Below are 18,608 nucleotides of genomic sequence, written 5' to 3'. Positions count from 1 at the left end.
TTAGGCCGGTCACTGCAGTGAAGATTCAGCACTGTTGTGGTTAACGGCTCTCGCTGTGGTTCTCTGGAGTCCCACAGCCTCAGAAATGTCTCTGTAACTTTTTCCAGACTGATCGATGTCACTGACTTTGTTCCTCGTCACATGATGTGCTGAGATCTTTGTCAGACACGTCTTGCAGTAATCAGGCTTTGATGTAACACTGATCTCAAGATTTTCCCAAAAAACTTGAGATCATTCATGAGGGGTAGCGATAGCTCAGTAGGTAGAGTGGTTGCTAGAATAGGAAGGTCGGTGGTTCCACCGAACGGCTACCCTGAGGTAACCTTGAGCAAGGTACCGCCTCTACATACTGCCCCCCGGTTGCTGGATTGGTGGCTGCCCACTGCTTCACTGAGTGAATGGGTTAAATGCAGAGGACAAAATATCCCACGTGTGGGACTCTAAGGGGTTTGGAAATAAAAATGAGTTAATTCAGAGTCTCTAAATATCTTTAAACCTTCTATGTAATGTGTTCTGTTAAAAGGTTTAGAAAGTGTTCATGCTTTAAACAGTTTTATTTCTGTCTATATACGCAGATATTTTAAAATGTCTTACAGACTCTTGTCTGTATCCATGGAAAGAAACAGTTTTTATTGCAACAACAAAAGTCTTCAACCCTGAACAAACCACAACAATCTGGTTTTGTGATAAAAATTTATTTGGTATCTGTGAGTAACTACAGTCGTAGTGTTCTCATACATGTCATCTGCAGTTCATCAAACTGATATATATTTATAAAAATTAGAGAAATATAATCTACATACATCTAATACAAAAACAATCAGCCTAAGAGTGAAGTCACTGCTGGTCTGAGGTGAGGAGGGTTTAATAACCGTGAACAACATTAAGTGCAGGCGACACCTTTAAGAAGACAGATGCTCAAAAGATAATAATAATAAATCTGTGCATTAAATAATCTAAAAATAAAACATTCTGGAAACAAACCACCAAACACACAAACAGGTCAAAACATCATCGAGACAAAATCACACACAAACACACCGGTGACTTTTCAAAACACGTCTTTGGTTTCAGACTGAAACTTAACGAGGCCGTAAAGCTTAAAGAAGTGGATTCACCAACAAGCAAACAGCTGGAATGTGCAACAAAAGTCACGACTTTGACGAAGAGGCACGAAAATCAGCCGGAGACGCCGCCGCATGCTCACACGCGTTTATCTGCTGGCTGCTGTCAGGACTGTGCTGCACAATCAAACATGAAGCCTCGGCAGGTCGGAAAGATATTTACATCTTTAAGGCGTCTCTGATGTAGACTCTTTCGTTATGTTATTAATCAGAATACTTTATGATAAGTGTAGAGATCTTTAACTTTTGCAGATGGAAACAACAAATTTGCAGAAATATTTATATAATCTGATTTTGGCTGAGCTCATAATACGTGGAGATGTATCTGGTCAAAAATCCTGCATTCAGGCAAAAATATGAATCATTTACAGGATAAAATGACATAGTGAGATAAGTACGATTATATCTGCAGCTCATGAAAAAAGGTTCAAATCTTAAATTGTAAAAAATCAGATTACTGTTGAATTTATGGTTAGATCTTCTCTTATCTGTGGGACTAAATGTTCCTTTCATTGGTTGACACCGAGGCAAAATCCTCTCAGCTCGTTGTCGGAGCTCGCAGCAGGTTTTGTCCCTCGGTATGACAGACGTCAGCAGATAAAAAAATCACTCGGGCTGCTGTTCAGAGTGACGACGCTTTAAGGCTCACAGCATAAGGCCGAGTGGATTTTAGCCCCCTGATGTCTTTTGTTGAAGCCTGCTGTCAAAGTCACAAATAGAAAGAAAAGAAAGAAAAGTGCTCAAACAGAAGAAAAGAGCCGAGCTGACAGATTCAGCGTTTCTCAGCCGAACGCATCGGCATCCTCAGCCTCTTACTCACAGAGCTGCTCACGTCAGTGTCGAGGCATCTGGTGACACAACTGAAGGACTTCATTACCCAGAAATCCTCTGGGGCAAAGTGTTTACTGAGCTCCGACTAAGAATCAAAAAGTGGACCTTTTCTACTCCTTTCCAGCTCTGTATGATCTGCAAGATTCACAGTTCATAATAATCCTTCTTCAGCTTACACTGGGCCGCGGCGCAGCTCTGTCACCTCCTGTTTCTTTAAGGCCTCCCTCCCTAAAAGCACTTCTGACAGGCTAACTTCTGGAAGCCTGCAGAGGGGCAGCTGTGTATAGAAATGAGTGATGAGATGAGATCAGCTCAGTGTGGCGGCAGTAAAAAAGAACATTGGTTTGTGAACCAGAGCACGCTGATGTGTTTTTACACGCCTGCTGGTCACAAACTTGAAACCCTGATAGCGCGTCAGTGGAAGGAAAAATCGAAGAGGTCCTCTTTAACACGGATGATTGGATGATTGATCAGTATCATTTTGGCTGGCCTAGCTTCAGCACTAACACGATAAATGACTTCTTGCCTTCAGCGGTCGTGCACCAGCAGCTTTTATTCACAGTTCGCCCTCCACTGTGACGCAGCTCTGTGAGTATTCGGCTCATCTCCGCCTTCCTGCTCTCCACCAACTGCCTCATCTTCTCCCTCCCTTGGACTCCCACAGGGAGTGGGTCTCACATGCACGACCTCATGGTTGACTTCAGCTGCAGGAACTAGAGCTGCCACGAGTCTTTAAAATATAAGCGTGTTTATAAGGACTGGGATTAGAACGCACTCTCGGTCGACGTTTGTGTCAAACAGAACTGAAACACAGTCCAGGCTTTCTGCCCGTATTCTCACATATTATTTAGGAATCTGTGAATAATTGTATCAAACATCACTGGCAGAGTGTTGCAGTAACACAGCTGCTGTGTGACAGCGAGCATCATGTTTCTGCCTGTGGAACAGCAAGAAACCATCACTGTGTGTGTGTGTGTGTGTGTGTGTGTGTGTGTGTGTGTGTGTGTGTGTGTGTGCGTCGATCATCAAACATCAAATCATTTCTCAGAAAAGACAGAAAATCACAGGCATGAGTCCATGGACGCTGAGAGGGCGGAGCTTGTGTTCTGCCTGTCTGAAGGAGGTGTGGTTTAGCACAGTATGGTGCGAGGCTGAAGCGGGCAGTTTAAAAAAGTATCAACATTCAGTGAGTGTTTACCACAAAGTTCTTATATTGTTCCCCACACGGATCAATAAGCCACACCCACACAGATTTAACATCCTGAGCCTGAGAAAAATATATAATCTGACATCAGAAACACACGCAGTGTAAGAACCACGCTGATTATTTATCGTTAAATATTTTTAACGCTCAGGACATTAAATCACTTCATCCATTTACTCCAATGATCCTGGGAGGCTAAAACTTTAAGATCACGACTCATTATTAAAAAAACAGAAACACAACAAAGCCTCATTAAAAAAAAAGAATCTAACCTGGCTGCAGCTCTGCACATGCTCAGTACTTCAAACGTAAGTGCTGCCCTGCTCACTAAAAACCAAACGCAGTTTAATCAGAATGGAAACCTTCTGCATGTGAGGACAGGTGTGGCAAATATTCCCCACCTGTCCTCCAATCAGAACCTTATCTGTGGGTAAGTTTCCTGCTCAGGTCCAACAGGTTGAGTAGGAGAGATTGTTGCTCATTGTTGCCTCCTCCTCTCCCTGTGGGAGTCCAGACAGTCGCTCCTTTACTCCTCCTCTTCTTCCTCCTCTTCCTCCTCTCCAGCCATCACCTCCACCAGCAGCTCGGCAGTGCAGGTCGCCTCCCCCAGACTGTTAACGGCCTTCACTGTGTACTTGGCATCATCGTCTCCTGAGACCTGCAGATTTATACAACAGATATGAATCACTTGTTACCTTAATTATAACCTATCACATTAATTCTGCTTCATGTTTCATGTTAGATGATTTCACTTAACAAAGACAAAACAGAAGAAAAGTAAGATTTTCATTATCATCAATATGATGATGCAGATGACACGATTGTTTGAATTCACTGAATTTAATATTGATGTCAGCATGTTTCTGTGTTATGTTGTATTCTAAGAGACACCTAAAGGTTTTAATTGCTTTAAATTACATCAGATTTAAGTGAAATAACATTAAATTTCAATAAGACTGTGCTGATAATTAAAAAATATAAAAGGTTGGGCCAGCAAAACAAAGAGGCACTGCCTGGGGCTGTTAGGCTAGACACTGAATTATTACTGATGTTAATGAATGTCTTTCCATAATGATGTCTTGTTTTCATCACAGCACAGGACAAACTCCACAGTCCTCATCTGCTCGCTGTCCTTCGTTGCAGCCGCCACAAACTCACTCACTCACATGCAAACTTAAACATGAAGGTATGCACACGTGCAGAAAAACACAAACACGCGAACTCTACCTCATCCAGAAGATACAGTACAACAGTTACATGGTGGACGGTATAATCAGCAGAATACTCGATAACTAATCTAATCGATAGTTACAGCCCAACACCAGGCTCAGTCCATACTTAGGCTGAAGTCAGTATATCAGTATATCACCAATCTAATGCATTTCAGTACGAGGCTGCTTAAGATTTAGATGACCTCTGACCTCTGAAATGACTAGACTGCAGTTTCCTTCCTCATCGTAGTCGATCTGGAAGTGTCGGGTCTCTTTGATGGGCTGGTCGTCTTTGTACCACACCACCTCTGGATCAGGATAACCTGCAACAGCAACCGTTTCTTTCTTCATTAAAAACCACGTTTGCTATTCAGTTGTTAGTAGAAGGAAGAATCATTAAGATGAATGCTTAATCAGACCCTTCATCAGGTTTGGGCTGTAAAAATCGTCGTACCTTCTATCTTGCAGTCAAAGCGAGCAGCGCTGCCCTCCACCACCTCCACATCTTTGATGACAGTGCTGAACGTCGGCTTACACTCGGTTTTCTGCTCGTACTCTAAACACTCCAGGAACTGGTTATCCTCTGAAAACACACACATGCTAGTTTTCACATCTTAGTGAGGACATTAAATTGACATAATGCTTTCCCAGCCCCTTACCTTAAAAATGAAAGCCTGACCTTTAGCCTAAACATAAACATAACCTAACTGTAACTTTAAAACAACATTCTGAGTCTCAAAAATGCCTCAAGGTTTGTGGGGACCAGCATTTGGTCCCCAAAAGTGACTGTTGGTCCCCAACCCATGCCAATTTTTGGTACTCACAATCACATTTAAACACACACCCCTTCATCGAGGACATAATTACTGTGTCTGTGGACAGACTGTGACACAGACACGTGAAGAGACTGTAGAGAGGAGCAGGAATCTCAGACCGAAGGTCTTTCCAACAATAGACGTGGGCCTTTGTAACTGTTGGCAGTCTGTCAGAGACTGGCACAGAACTGATGCTGCTTTCTGTTCTGGTCTTTCTACCTTCAGTGGGGGAGCCTTTCTTAGCGCTGACTCCAGCCATCATGGCCATGGATGACAATCTGCCGATGGCTCGAACAGCATGACCCGTTTTCTACAAAGAAGAAGAAAGATTCACAACACAAATACAAAGACAGATGCAGGGACTGAGGCTGGGTGATATCGGTCCAACTACCAGTGAAAAAACATAAAAACATCTATTTGAAAATATTTTGGCTTGAAAACGGGCAACAAATGGGAAAATAAAGGGCTTTCATGAACATCACCCCAAACAAAAATTAGTTGTACATGTGAACGGAGACCTCTGCACTTCCACACTACGACACTTTGACCACACAACGTCAAATCTCATTTATTCACAAATCAGTATATCTTTATTATCCTGTGAGACTCTTGGGTCTCTGTCTGTCCTCATGTTTACCTGCCACTTCCTCCTCAGGATGTACTTCTTCATCCTCTCCTTGGAGAGCTTCTTGGCCTTCATGGTGTTCGTGTCCTGTTTCAGCCAGGGGTGTTCGAAACACTGCGCGCAGGACAGCCGAGCCCTGGAGATGGATCGGGAACACTTTACATGAGCTGGATACACTGACTTCAGGATTATTTATACTGGCACACTTACTCTTACATAAGACTTTCAGCTCCTGATTCTCAGTTTTTCCAGCACAGTTTACCTACTAATATGGTTTCATATAACACACTAAAGACAGGATGATACACTAGGTCTTACTTCATGTCTTTTTTCAGCAGTTTGGTAATGAAGTCTTTGGCATTGTCAGAAATTTCATCGAAGGCTTCGTCCTCAAAGTCCCAGGTGGCTGAGGTCACATTGGACAGAGTCTCGTTGTCATTGTCGCCCATAAAGGGAGACAGACCACTCAGCCTGAGAGGACAAACCCAGGACAACATCAGCCAAACTAAATCAAGCCAAAACAAACCATGCACAGATTGTAGCAGGCAGCTCTGCACTAACAGTATATAACAGATGACTCCTATGCTCCACATGTCGGTGGGATAGCTGATGGGTTCGTAGTTGATGACCTCTGGAGCCACAAACTCTGGAGTCCCGAACAAAACCTTCAGAGTTCCTGCGTTTTCTGTGGGAGGAAGAATCGGCCATGTGATGACAGATGAACTGTTTATCTGCCGGACTGTCATTCCACACCCGTCTAACAGAACTCAATGAAAACCAGAGATTAAGTTTAAGGTTACCTAGCCGTCTGGCGAGGCCGAAGTCAATGAGTTTGATTTTGCTGCCAGTCTTGTTGATGCACATGATGTTCTCTGGTTTGAGGTCGAGGTGCACGATGCCCTGTTTGTGGATGAAGTTGACCCCATCAATGATCTGCAGCATGTATTTGATCACCTCTCTCTCCGTCAGCTCAAAGTCTTCATCAATGATCCGCTCAAACAGCTCCCCGCCTGAGATCCTGTAGAAAAAGCAAGAGAGGAGGTCTTTGCTTAAATTACAACAGAACACATGGTGTTAAGTTATTTATCATTTCAAACCTTGTATTATTTGTCAGTACGTTGCAATACAATCCAAAAAAGTTGCTTGTGTTCATCTGGATGAAGCGTTTATAGTGGGAGAAACGTTTCGTCACTCACTCAAGTGACAGGTGGGTCCTTACCTGGATGACTGAGCATGCATCAAGACATCAAGACAGGCACATAGCCGTAACTGCAGAAACACTGCCCCCACAGGCAAAGATGGGAACAACAGAAGCAATGTTTTAGAGTTTTAATGCTCTGCTCTGTAACTGTAGACAGAAAGGCTCTGATGTCTTATCTTTGCTTCTGGGAGGAACTAAACCAGACTGACGTTAAAATGAACCTAAAGCACCTCCACAACTAAATTTGACTTAATAACTGTAACAGCTTTGACATCATTTTTTTCTCAGATGTTTTACTTTATTTAATCACAGTAAACTGAATATATTTATATTAAAAACAAACAAACAACTAAATCCAGAGATATTAAACATGGTCCAAATCTCTATCATTTTGTCTACAGCCTTTAACAGCGCCACCGTGTGGACATGTACGAAAGATGTTTTTCTTTTCTTGAGGGTTAGAAGATGAAACTATATTTCTGTAACGAGGCTGTCGCAGTAATGAAGCTGCTGAGAAAATGTTATCAGATCTCAGAGGGCGGATAAAAAACAAAACCAGAGTCTGACGGTAAATGTCTCGTTTCCTGCTCTCCATCAGTTTGGATGATGGCAGCAGATAGTCGCTGTTTACTTCATTTAGATTGTTTATCTGAGGAAACATTCTGTAATAAACACTGAACGTTTCCCGTGATTACGACAAATTATGAAGGCCACTACAAATTAGACACTCATGGAAGAGTTCAGCTGAAAATTTCAGCAGCTGAACAGTTTTACGAAAAACAAAAAGAGAGTTTGGTGCCGCTGCTTCATCAGCTCTAAAATCAACAGAGGAAATAGCTGCCCTCAAATCCCTCTCATGTCTGCTCAAAAACTTATTTTCTGACATTTTGTGAAGCCAAAATATCTCAAGTCCGTTTACAGCTCAGAGACCGGTCACGTTTTAAATCTATGTACCGAACAGACATTCACTGCCTTCCATCCATCACTGGCTGAACTCATCTCTGACTCCTCACCGCCAGCTGCAGTGATGTAAGGAGATACATGTGATGGATCACTTACATCTCCAGCACCATGACGATGTCAGACTTGCCCTCGAAGGCGTCGACACACTGGACCAGTTTGGGGTGATGGAGGCTGTTCATGATGCCGATCTCCTGCCGCACGTTCTCCTTCTCCTTTGCAGAGTAGGCTTTGATAAACTTTCCGGCCCAAACCTTCTTCGTAGACTTCTCCACCAGCTTGAAGACCTGACCGAACTTCCCCCTTCCATGCAAACACAACACTGTGAGAATGTCTACAGAGGTTCAGGTGCATGATGGGAAATGTGAGCGCATACTTACGTTCCCAGCCTCTCCTCCACGTCGTACAGGTCCTTCACCTTTATGTCTGTTCTGATGGTCACATCTCTGTACTCTGGCTCTTTCTCTGAGTCTGACACACAGACAACACACAGAGGTCAGAGGTCACAGACACGGGAGGACTGAAGATGTGTGAATACTGTGTGAAGGTTACCGAACATCCATGTGGGTATACAGTTAGTCAGTGTCATACCTTCATCCTCCTCCTCTGCCTCTGGCTCCTCTTGGTTTTCTGTCGGACGAAGCAGAGTTAGTTCAGTTAGTCTGGTTAGTTCATTCCTGATCACTGAGATGCAGTTGAACTGGATGTAGTTTAGTTTGATTGGTTTAGTTGGTTCTGGTTTAGTTACAGGTGAACAGCTGGAGATACTGGTGGACCAGGTCTTTCATTAGGAATCATCATGGAGCGGCAGTCTGGTTTCACATTTAGCTAACTTGTCATGAAATCAGACCAAATGTTAAGTTTTTTTTATCACTTTGGGCTCCATCTGAGGCTCGACCCTCTCGTTCCCCTTCTACCTCAGCAGCTCATGATTATGAAGCTTAGCTCAAGGGCACTACCGAGACTTTAGTGGTCTAAAACCAGCAACCACTTAATTCAGGAACTGGGGTGAGATTATCATGACCACCTAGACCAGGGGTCAGCAACCTTTTACACCCAAAGAGCCATTTGGACCCGGTTTCCACGCAAAAGAAAACACTGGGAGCCGCAAATACTTTCTGACATCTAAAATGAAGATAACACTGTATATATTGTGTTTTATCTTTATGCTTTGTGTGAACAACTAAGGTGTGTTGCTTATGAAATCCATGAAGTGCTACAGAGAAAATTAAATTATATTTACGTAATTAACACATTTTGAACTCTTAAAGAAATATAAGAAAAGGAAAGACACCCAGCTGAACTAAAATGATCCATGTAGCAAACAAAAACTGTTGTCAGCCGCCTCCCTTATATCGCCTTTGGGCTGTTGGAGCCTTGACCTGACTCTTAAAAAATAATTGGAAAAAAGCACTATGCTGCTGAAAAATGAAAAATAGATATTTGCAAAATTCTGCCTAAATATGTATTTTACCTGGTTAATCCGTGCGGCGGGGCGTGGTTTGCAGCGCCGCTGCAGGGGAGGCGGACGCACCTGAGCGACACCCGCAATCACGCCTCGCTGCCTTTACGTCTGCGCTATCTGTGCTGTTGTGTTGTTGGTGGTGTATGTCGGGCTGTGAGCTGAAAAGCTACAGCCGGCTGTATGCGTACAGCAACCGTGTGTGAAAAGTGGTCAATAAAGAGATGCTCAAAAGCATGCTCATGGAAACATCGTCGGGTCTGCCGTGATTTGTTTACAATGGGACTTCTGCTCCTGAACCTCTGCGCACAGAGTCCGCAAATCGGGGCTATACGAAGTCAGTTTACGCAGGACTGTAAGCTGTCATCTGTCAGGCGTGAGCAGTGTTTGTCTTTAACACGGTGGAGAACAGCTGCTGACATAATGTGGATCCGAAGATCCATAATTGGCCTACCTGGGGCTGAAAGTCTCCATAAATGCACGGCGTTTCGGCAGGTATACCGGCTTCTGCGAGTGTGACGCTTATTTTGAGCGATGAAAAAATAATAGAATATAATTTTATTTTTATATTTCAATATCACAATAATCTTCCAATTTAGAACTACGAGTTAAAAAGAACTAACATAAAGAAATTACACTTCAGCTAAATACTTCTGATTTATTTGCCCAAACCACCCGAAGCCGCACTACAAGGACTAAAGAGCCGCATGCGGCTCCAGAGCCGCAGGTAGCCGACCCCTGACTTAGACCAACAGAAACTCCAAATCTATGGTAGCATCTAGTCTGTCTACTTCAAAGAAGAAAACCCAGAGCTTTGGAGTGACCCCATCAATGACCGGAACATGCAGGAACATTTGCCCAGGAAACAGTAGATCAGGATTATTTATGCAAATATATGAACATAACAGGTACCAACTGTCAAACTGGGTGTTTGTTAAACTAGTTACACCAGTGAGGCGGGTCTTGTTATATGAGGAAAGTATCTACCTCAACTTACAAAGCATCCTGCATCACTATTTATGTTTCAGTTATTTAATAGTGAGATTTGACTCCTCCTCCCATTTATCAGATTCCTAACCTTGTGTTTATGGCATTAACATAAACTAAGATTAACTGAGCACAGCACGTCTGTTTCACTGGACATGAATTTGTAGCAGGTTCCCAATCTCCACAAAGCAGCAGTGGTATGGTTCCCAGTACCCACTGGCCTCCCTTCATAAAATCCATTTGGAACCTAATGAAGAGAAAACTCATCTCGGGGTTCTCCATCACTCCAGGTTAAAGACAGCTTTATCCATCCAGATGTTTTGGTGTGAGCTGCCCAGTTCTGTAGCCATGAGCTGTCTTCTCTTCGGTGTAATGATTTGTGGTGCTCAAAGCACCAAACATTTATTTAAAAAACTCAGCAGGAAGCTTTCAGAATTCCTGAACCGCTTCCTTAAAAACATGCAGTGAGCTTGGCTAAGGGAGCCTCTCATCATGGACACGTCCTTGTTCAGACTCATTCGTTTGGCGGACGTAGTTTGGCAGATAGAAAGTAGTTGCTGTGTTGATGTGTGATGAATGATCCTTGTAACCGTCAGGACTTCAAGAAAGTTCTAAATGTATCACCAACAACTCAAGGAAGGGAGTCATCTCGAGTTTTCTCACCATCATCGTCCACCAGTCCGACGGTCACAGGTTCAGATTCGGCGCTTGGCTCTCCGACTCCATAGACGTTCTCTGCCCGGACACGGAACTTGTACTGCCGATCTGGGAGAAGGTTCTAGAGACAAACAGACATTTTACCGACCCTTAAAACAGTCCTTTAACAGTTTCTGAGCCGTGCTGCGAGAGAACACTCACCTGCACGTTGTAGGAGGTGCTATTGCAGGACACCAGGTGTTTCCACTGCTGCTCCACGGAGTCCCAGATCTCCAGTTTATAGGACTGCACAGCACTACCTCCATCGTAGGTCGGCCCATACCACGACAGCGTCAGGCTGGACCGACGGATGTCTGAGGCCGCAGGAACCTTTGCTGGGGGGTCAGGTTTATCTGAGGAGGGGCGGGATAGATGACGACGTGAATATTGGGCTTAACACAAGCTGAAAATATTAAAGCTGCAAAATAAATGAAATTTTTGTTTTGCAGCTGATTCTTTCAGAAATCAGCAAATAGGAAGTGCAGACACTGCAGGTGTTTCTCACCGACGATGGTGAGGTTGAGGGCGGCCTGTCTGAGGCCGTAGCTGTTCTTCAGCTCGATGGTGTAGCAGCCACAGTGTTCCTGCTGCCCGCTGCCGATGGTCAGCCTGCTGCTGCTGTCGTTACTCTCGATGGAGATGTCATCTGAGCCCTCCTGGATCTGAACCCGAGACCGGACAGGCAGGAGCAGGCTTAGAAAAACACTTCGACGTACCATAGCCTCAGCCTTAATGTGTGTGTGTGTGTGTGTGTGTGTGTGTGTGTGTGTGTGTCTCACCGGTTTCCTGAACTTCAGCCAGGTGCAAGTGATGGGCGGAGCTCCAGAGAACTTGCAAAGGATCTCCACTTTCTCCCCCGCCAGTATCTTCATGTCCTCAGGGAACTGCAGGATCTGAGGAGGCAGAGCTACACACACATATCAATAATCTATAATCAATAAAAGGAGTCCTGCATTAGAGACCATAAAAGATGTTCCTTTAATAATAGTGTGTGAACTGACTGTGATCAATACTCAAAGAGGAGGAACAAAGTCGTCACCACCAGACTCCATGTTCTTTCTATTTAATCTGAGAGGAGCTGAATGAAATCAGCAATCAAATCAACTTCTGAATGAAAATTTCAATAACAGCAGCTTTACCATCATTACGTTGCTCCAAGGCACTTAGGCAGAGTTTCAGTCAGAACTGCAGCGCCCCCTGCTGTCAGTCAGGCATTAGACTGACTTTGTTATACTTCGCATGCAAAGAAAGAAGTTTTACATTCATGACTTTGCAGTTTTTGCAAATCTCTTTTTTTATTATTGATTATTGATTGATTGTCTGACAGTCCAGCTCTAAACTGACACTAAAGGGCCAATCAACCTGCTCTTCCCTGCAGTAATAACAGAGACAGATATCGTCACATGTTGTCCAGAAACATGCCCGCCTTTCACATAATGCACCTGTCTCAGCAGGACCTCCCTGCCTGGTAAACATGATTCACTACAGGTGAGTCTCACCTTGTTTGGGCGGAGTCTTTGGAGTTGGCTTCTTTATTCTGGCTTCACCTGAAAGAAGAACACAGCAGGCGGTCAGACACCTGAACCAGACGTTCGGACAAGACGAGCTGTGATCTCAGATGGAGAAACGTGTGGATGTCATTTCACAGCAGAATCAGATCTACTGGAATCTGATTCTGGAAACAAGATGACTTATTCATGATGTCTTCTAAATGTCCAAGCACCTCAGAGCCTTTTCAAAACCTCTGCAACCACCCAAGCAATGAATATTGTTATACTGCACAAACTGAGCCCTGGACCAGATGATGCAAGGACTCATGAGGGTGCAACAAATTCAGTAACCTCCATATGTTACTCTGGAGCTTCCCAAGACCTCTGCAACTTCCACAGCGACCTCTAAAACCTTCTTTAGCCTATTAAGACCGCATGACATGTGGACAGAGAATTTCAAGGTCTAAACATCCTTAAAACAGTTCTTAAAGACCTCTGGCAAGTGTTCAAACAACCTTTCAAGACCCCTGAAACCTCTTTAAGGAACTTTCTTAAAGTTGAACTTTCACAATGAACAGTAAAACCTCTTCCCACAAAACCTCCGCTGAGACCTTTAATAGTCCCCCAAAGACCACTCTGACAGGACTACTGACATGTCAAGTTCACTTAGAATATTTGTACGACCTCTGTGACCTCCGCAGAAACCTAAAATGTGTCGGTAAAAATGTCTTTGATCTACTAAAGACCTCTAAAACAAGGGGATAGCTAACTTCACGGACAGCATTAAACACATTCCTGGTACTTCTGGAAAACTAGTAACCATTCTTTCAAGACCTCTAAAACCTCACTAAGGAACTTTAATGAACTTTAAAATCTCCACTGGGCCCTCTACATGGTCCTCTGGAGCTTCTTTAAGACCTTGGCCACCTCCAACTTTAAACCCTCCATAAACCTATTCAAGAGCTCTGAAACAAGTGGACAGGAAAACTCACTGAAACCTCTAAAGCTTCCAAAGCTTTACCCCAACCACAACAATCTCCTCAGTAAACCTGCAAACGTCCTGTGAAAACTCCAGAGACGCCTCATCTTCCAGTTCTGCTGCAAAGTTTCTACCACGAGACCTCCGAAAACAACTGAGCAGATAACACCTCCATAACAGTAAACCTTCATTAACACTACATTTCCCATCAGCCCTGCTGCTTCTCTCTCACACACACACACACACACACACACACACACACACACACACAGGATTTTTGAATTCCAGTGTCTCACACACACACACACACACACACACACACACACACACACACACACACACACACACACACACACACAGGATTTTTGAATTCCAGTGTCTCACACACACACACACACACACACACACAGGATTTTTGAATTCCAGTGTCTCACACACCGCACACACACACACACACACACACACACACACACACACACACACACACAGGATTTTTGAATTCCAGTGTCTCACACACCGCACACATACAGACACACCTGTTCACACTGAAACACATCACACTCACAACAAAGATGAAATGATGATACGAAGTAAGGACATTGCAGAAATGTTCCACATTTAGAAAAATCACACACAGACTGAATAAAATACGCACAAAATAAAAAAGTGAATGTGCAACAAGCACATTTCAAACTAAGTGAGGAGTGTCATGTAAGCACAGACACGGTTTTCCTGACTGCTTTCACACGTGTGTCTCACATCGTCCTGCTTTGTTGTGATTTTATGAGTTTTATGGAAACAGAAGATTCTGTGCTGTTCACGACAGGAAACACAGAGCTTATACAAGCCTCTCAGAGTTTGTGTTTATGAGGCTGTTTGCTGTTTGTCTTCTTCTCTTTTAAATATTTCTGTCATCAGCTGCTTTTCTTTTTGAGTTTAAGGAACTTTGTCCTCGCAGAACATCTAGTAGAGGCAGGAGGAGGAGAAGAATGTGAGACAGACGAAGAGCGTCTCTGATGACCGTACATGGACAATCTAAAAATAGTTCCGCTGGATGCAGGAAATAGTTCCTGGAGTTTGTTTTTCTTGTGATGGCTGCAGATGAACAGGAGACGATAGAGGAATCTGTTCATGCCGTCTTCTTTCTTTGTTTCCTCCTTCAGATGTTTAACACTTTCCACCTGACCACACTGCAAAGTCTGCTGTTACCATCAGTCTGGAGCTCAGGCTCCGTCCTTCCAGCCTCGCTGCTTCGGCTCTGGGAAGTTTTCCTTTGGAAACACAAACATGAGGATTTTCCAACACAAAGTTATTTCTGCTCTCACAGAAACTCACAAAACAAACTCGCTGCTGCTACAGTCGAAGAAGCAGCTGCTCGCTTCATGCCCCAAATAAAAATGGTGGATGCCATCAACTCGCTCATGGCGCTGTGACGTCCCTAACACTGGCCACTCAGGTCCCAGTGACGTAGTGACATCATCAGACGGTCAGCACAAGTTGCACGCTTGGCTGGTTTTTGTGACTCGTCTGCAAAGAAAACACACACACACACACACACACACACACACACACACACGCACACATAAACACACACGCACACACACACATAAACACACGCACACATAAACACACACACACACGCATATATAAACACATACGCACACACACACACAAACACACGCACATATAAACACACACACACACACACATAAACAAACACATACACACACACACACAAAACACACGCACACATAAACACACACACACACGCACACATAAACACACACGCACACACACACACAAACACACGCACACATAAACACACACACACACGCACACATAAACACATACGCGCGCACACACACACACACACACACATAAACACACACACACACACACACACACACACACGCACACACACACATAAACACACGCACACATAAACACACACACACACGCACACATAAACACATACGCACACACACACACGCACACACACAAGCATACGTTCACACCTGCTTTGGAAGCAGGAGGGTTTGTGTCTCCTGTCAGTAAAGCTTTAAAACGAACCGACTGGTGAGCCGAGCCGCTCTCTGACCGACACTCCGACTTTCACTTCCATGTCTGAAGCTCTGACCTTTGAACCGCGGTGACTGTGTGAGGAGCTGCAGAATCAAACACTGAACCTTAGTAAGAAGCTGATGAATGTGTCGCAGGAAACACATTTAGATTACATTCAGTCTGAACGCTCGACAGACGTTAACGTGACCGCTGTGTGCAGACATCAGTGTGTAACTTAAATTTTAATTTTAATTTAAAACTTTAAAATTCTCCTTCTCTGCCTGTTTTGGTGCGGTTTCCTCCAGCTGTGACTCCAGTAGCACATCTATCAGCAGGTTAGTATGAGAAAACTCATGAATGAGGAAACACAAACAGAAGCTGAGCTCTGAATGTCAAACTGTCCTCACAAAGACAGAGGAGCACAGATCTGCAGCTTTGATATTAATCAGCTGATGGTCAGAGCTGCACTCTGATTGGCTCCTTGCTCTGTCAGTCACAGGAACCACTTCTGTATTTACTTCTGCACTGAAAGTGAAGAACTCAGTGTTCCTGTACATGCTGTCCCAAAATATCAGCTGCATACCTGCTGACACACCGCTGCAATAAGAGCCCCTGAAAACAACCCACCCACCCCCCAGAGCACATGTCGTTTTAACAACTTTGTTTTAAAAATTTTTAACAGCATTTAGCCCCGCCCACTCGTAGCTGCAGACTAAACCGACAGGTGAGAGTGGGCAGCACCTGCAGCGGATGGTTAGGACAGCAAGCAGACTGGGAGTGCAAGGCCCAAACCTCCGTTTGTCTTGTGCTCAGTCTTTACTGTAACTGTGTTTCAGGGTGGAGGCTGACACATGCACACACGCTGCACCGCACAGCCTCCAACCTGCTGCGTGTCTCTAAGCTAATGTGGGCCCAGCAGGCGGACGAACGGCTTCACTCGACACTTCCACGCTTTTAATCAGCACGCAAAGTAAAACAAAGTGTGTCAGAGCACGAGAGTCAGAAACCAGGCCTTAAATGGAAGTGGGAGAGGAGCAGCGCCCCCTCCGCCTCCCCGACATCATCACCCCCGTCCTTCCTCCCTCTGTCTGCTGCTAAAACTCTGCGGACTCCGAGAAGTGACTGAAACCAAAGCAGGAGCCGAGCTCCGGTCTGAGAAACACTCAGCTCATGTTCAGGTAGATTCAGCTCTGATTGTTTCTACTCTGAGTCTGTTTTCATACATGTGTCTGTGGGCAGAGCTGTGAGCCCCACTCCAGAACTGAACCTCGGAGCTGTGATATGAACCTGATCAGAGCAGAACAGGACATCCATCCACAGCAGTGAGCCCACTGAGGCATGCACACACACACACACACACACACACACACACACACACACACACACACACACACACACACACTGAGCAGGAAGGATTTAGAGTCGGATCATAAAGATAAGAGCAGATTTTCCACTGAGGGCTGCAGACCAGACAGAAACATGAAGCTGCTGCATGTCAGAGTGTTTTTGTATGAAGTTACTGTTCAAGCACTCACATATTCAGCCCTGTGCAGATACGGAGAGCATGAAAACATCGAGAAACATCTCATCCAACAGGAAATGTTTAACCCTTTCATTTATTTGTGTCTCTATTGTGATTTGTTCATGAAAGAAACATTTTGGTCACACAACACAATTTACTCAGAGTGAATAATTATTAATCATAGCTTTGATGTTAAACTGTTAGTACATCCAGGAATTTTACTTTTAGTATTTTCTGCAATATGTTCCTGTTTAAAACCCAAAATCTTTCATTAGGATGAAACTTTTAAAAGAGCAACAACACTTTCTTTTATTCTGAAGAGTGATCTTAGGATTTCTACGAAAGCATTATGACCAATCAGAACACAGCTACAAACCAGCTGACCAATCGGGACACAGCTACAAACCAAACAAAGTTACTACTTGTAACCACAAAGTTATTGTTTGTAGCAGACTGTGTTTTAGCCCACAGTGTCTGCACAGTTTGTTTCCAGGTGTGAACTCTGCAAGGAACGTCTCCAGGCTGAACATGTTTATGATCTACAGGGGGAGTGTGTGTGTGTGTGTGCGTGCATGCGTGCGTGCATGTTTGTGTGTGCGTGTGTGTGCGCATGTGTGTGTGCATGTGTGTGTGTGTGTGTGTGGGAAGCAGCAGGGCTGATGGGAAACGTAGTGTTAATGAAGGTTTACTGTTCTGGAGGTAGGAATAATAATGTGACAGTGATGAAGGAACTGATGTTTCCAGTGATACACAGACTCTTTAAAATAGAAACACTCGCCTGAGAGAGTGTGTGTGTGTGTGTGTGTGTGTGTGTGTGTGTGTGTGTGTGTGTGTGTGTGTGTGTGTGTGTGTGTGTGTGTGTGTGTGGGAACCAGTGATCCCAGCCTGCAGCTCCTTATTGGGACAAAAGGAAAGAGGCTGCTGCTGCATATTTTGGAAACTCACTCTCTGAGGTTGGAGTCGCCTTCTTGGACTTCTTGTCGGCCGGAGAGTTTTCAGCCGGGTCTGCAGGACACAGAGAGACAGAGAGGGAGGAGTTAACACGTGCACACACTCAGGTGCTCTCTGAGAGCTCCACAGCTGTGAACCCCAACACAAACATCAGAAACCCTCCGGCAAACACTGAGCGTTCACCTGCAGAAAATTCATATTTTATTCAGTCTGAAAAACAAAATGTGTGTTTACACAGCTCAGACATTTCACATTCTGCTCTCCGACATGAAATACATCAGTGAGCACAATTACTGAATGCTGCGTGGATCCAGAGCAGGTGTTTGGTAACACGCTGCTCAGCGAGACTCGGCGAGACTTGGCGAGACTCAGCGAGACGGCAGAAGTTCAAGTCAAGTCGTGTGAGCGCAGAAAAATGCCACCGGCTTTTTGTGAGGGAAACCAGCGCGGTGCTGCATTCAGGGACAAACTACCAAAAAAGTCACTGCT

General features: G+C 44.4%; 1 protein-coding gene across 1 annotated transcript in view; it reads right to left on the bottom strand.

The window, feature by feature from the left end:
- Positions 1-676: 676 nt before the first annotated feature.
- The window catches only part of mylka (myosin, light chain kinase a), a 52,849-nt gene continuing 34,917 nt past the window's right edge, over positions 677-18,608 (bottom strand). Inside the window, exons 19-35 of the mRNA XM_031748972.2 lie at positions 18,114-18,173; positions 12,616-12,663; positions 11,896-12,023; positions 11,622-11,778; positions 11,279-11,469; positions 11,084-11,198; positions 8,563-8,601; positions 8,352-8,442; positions 8,071-8,274; positions 6,611-6,828; positions 6,372-6,495; positions 6,129-6,281; positions 5,823-5,946; positions 5,405-5,495; positions 4,825-4,953; positions 4,581-4,693; positions 677-3,817 (exon numbers count right to left, since the gene is read on the bottom strand). Coding sequence (XP_031604832.1) covers positions 3,686-3,817; positions 4,581-4,693; positions 4,825-4,953; positions 5,405-5,495; positions 5,823-5,946; positions 6,129-6,281; positions 6,372-6,495; positions 6,611-6,828; positions 8,071-8,274; positions 8,352-8,442; positions 8,563-8,601; positions 11,084-11,198; positions 11,279-11,469; positions 11,622-11,778; positions 11,896-12,023; positions 12,616-12,663; positions 18,114-18,173 — 2,117 coding nt within the window. The 3' untranslated portion in view covers positions 677-3,685. The remainder of the gene's footprint in view (positions 3,818-4,580; positions 4,694-4,824; positions 4,954-5,404; positions 5,496-5,822; positions 5,947-6,128; positions 6,282-6,371; positions 6,496-6,610; positions 6,829-8,070; positions 8,275-8,351; positions 8,443-8,562; positions 8,602-11,083; positions 11,199-11,278; positions 11,470-11,621; positions 11,779-11,895; positions 12,024-12,615; positions 12,664-18,113; positions 18,174-18,608) is intronic.

The sequence above is a fragment of the Oreochromis aureus genome, linkage group 16 (genome assembly GCF_013358895.1).
Source record: "Oreochromis aureus strain Israel breed Guangdong linkage group 16, ZZ_aureus, whole genome shotgun sequence".
Lineage (NCBI taxonomy): Eukaryota > Metazoa > Chordata > Actinopteri > Cichliformes > Cichlidae > Oreochromis > Oreochromis aureus.
The sequence above is the reverse complement of the archived record's forward strand: the minus strand, read 5'-3'. Positions and strand labels throughout refer to the sequence as shown.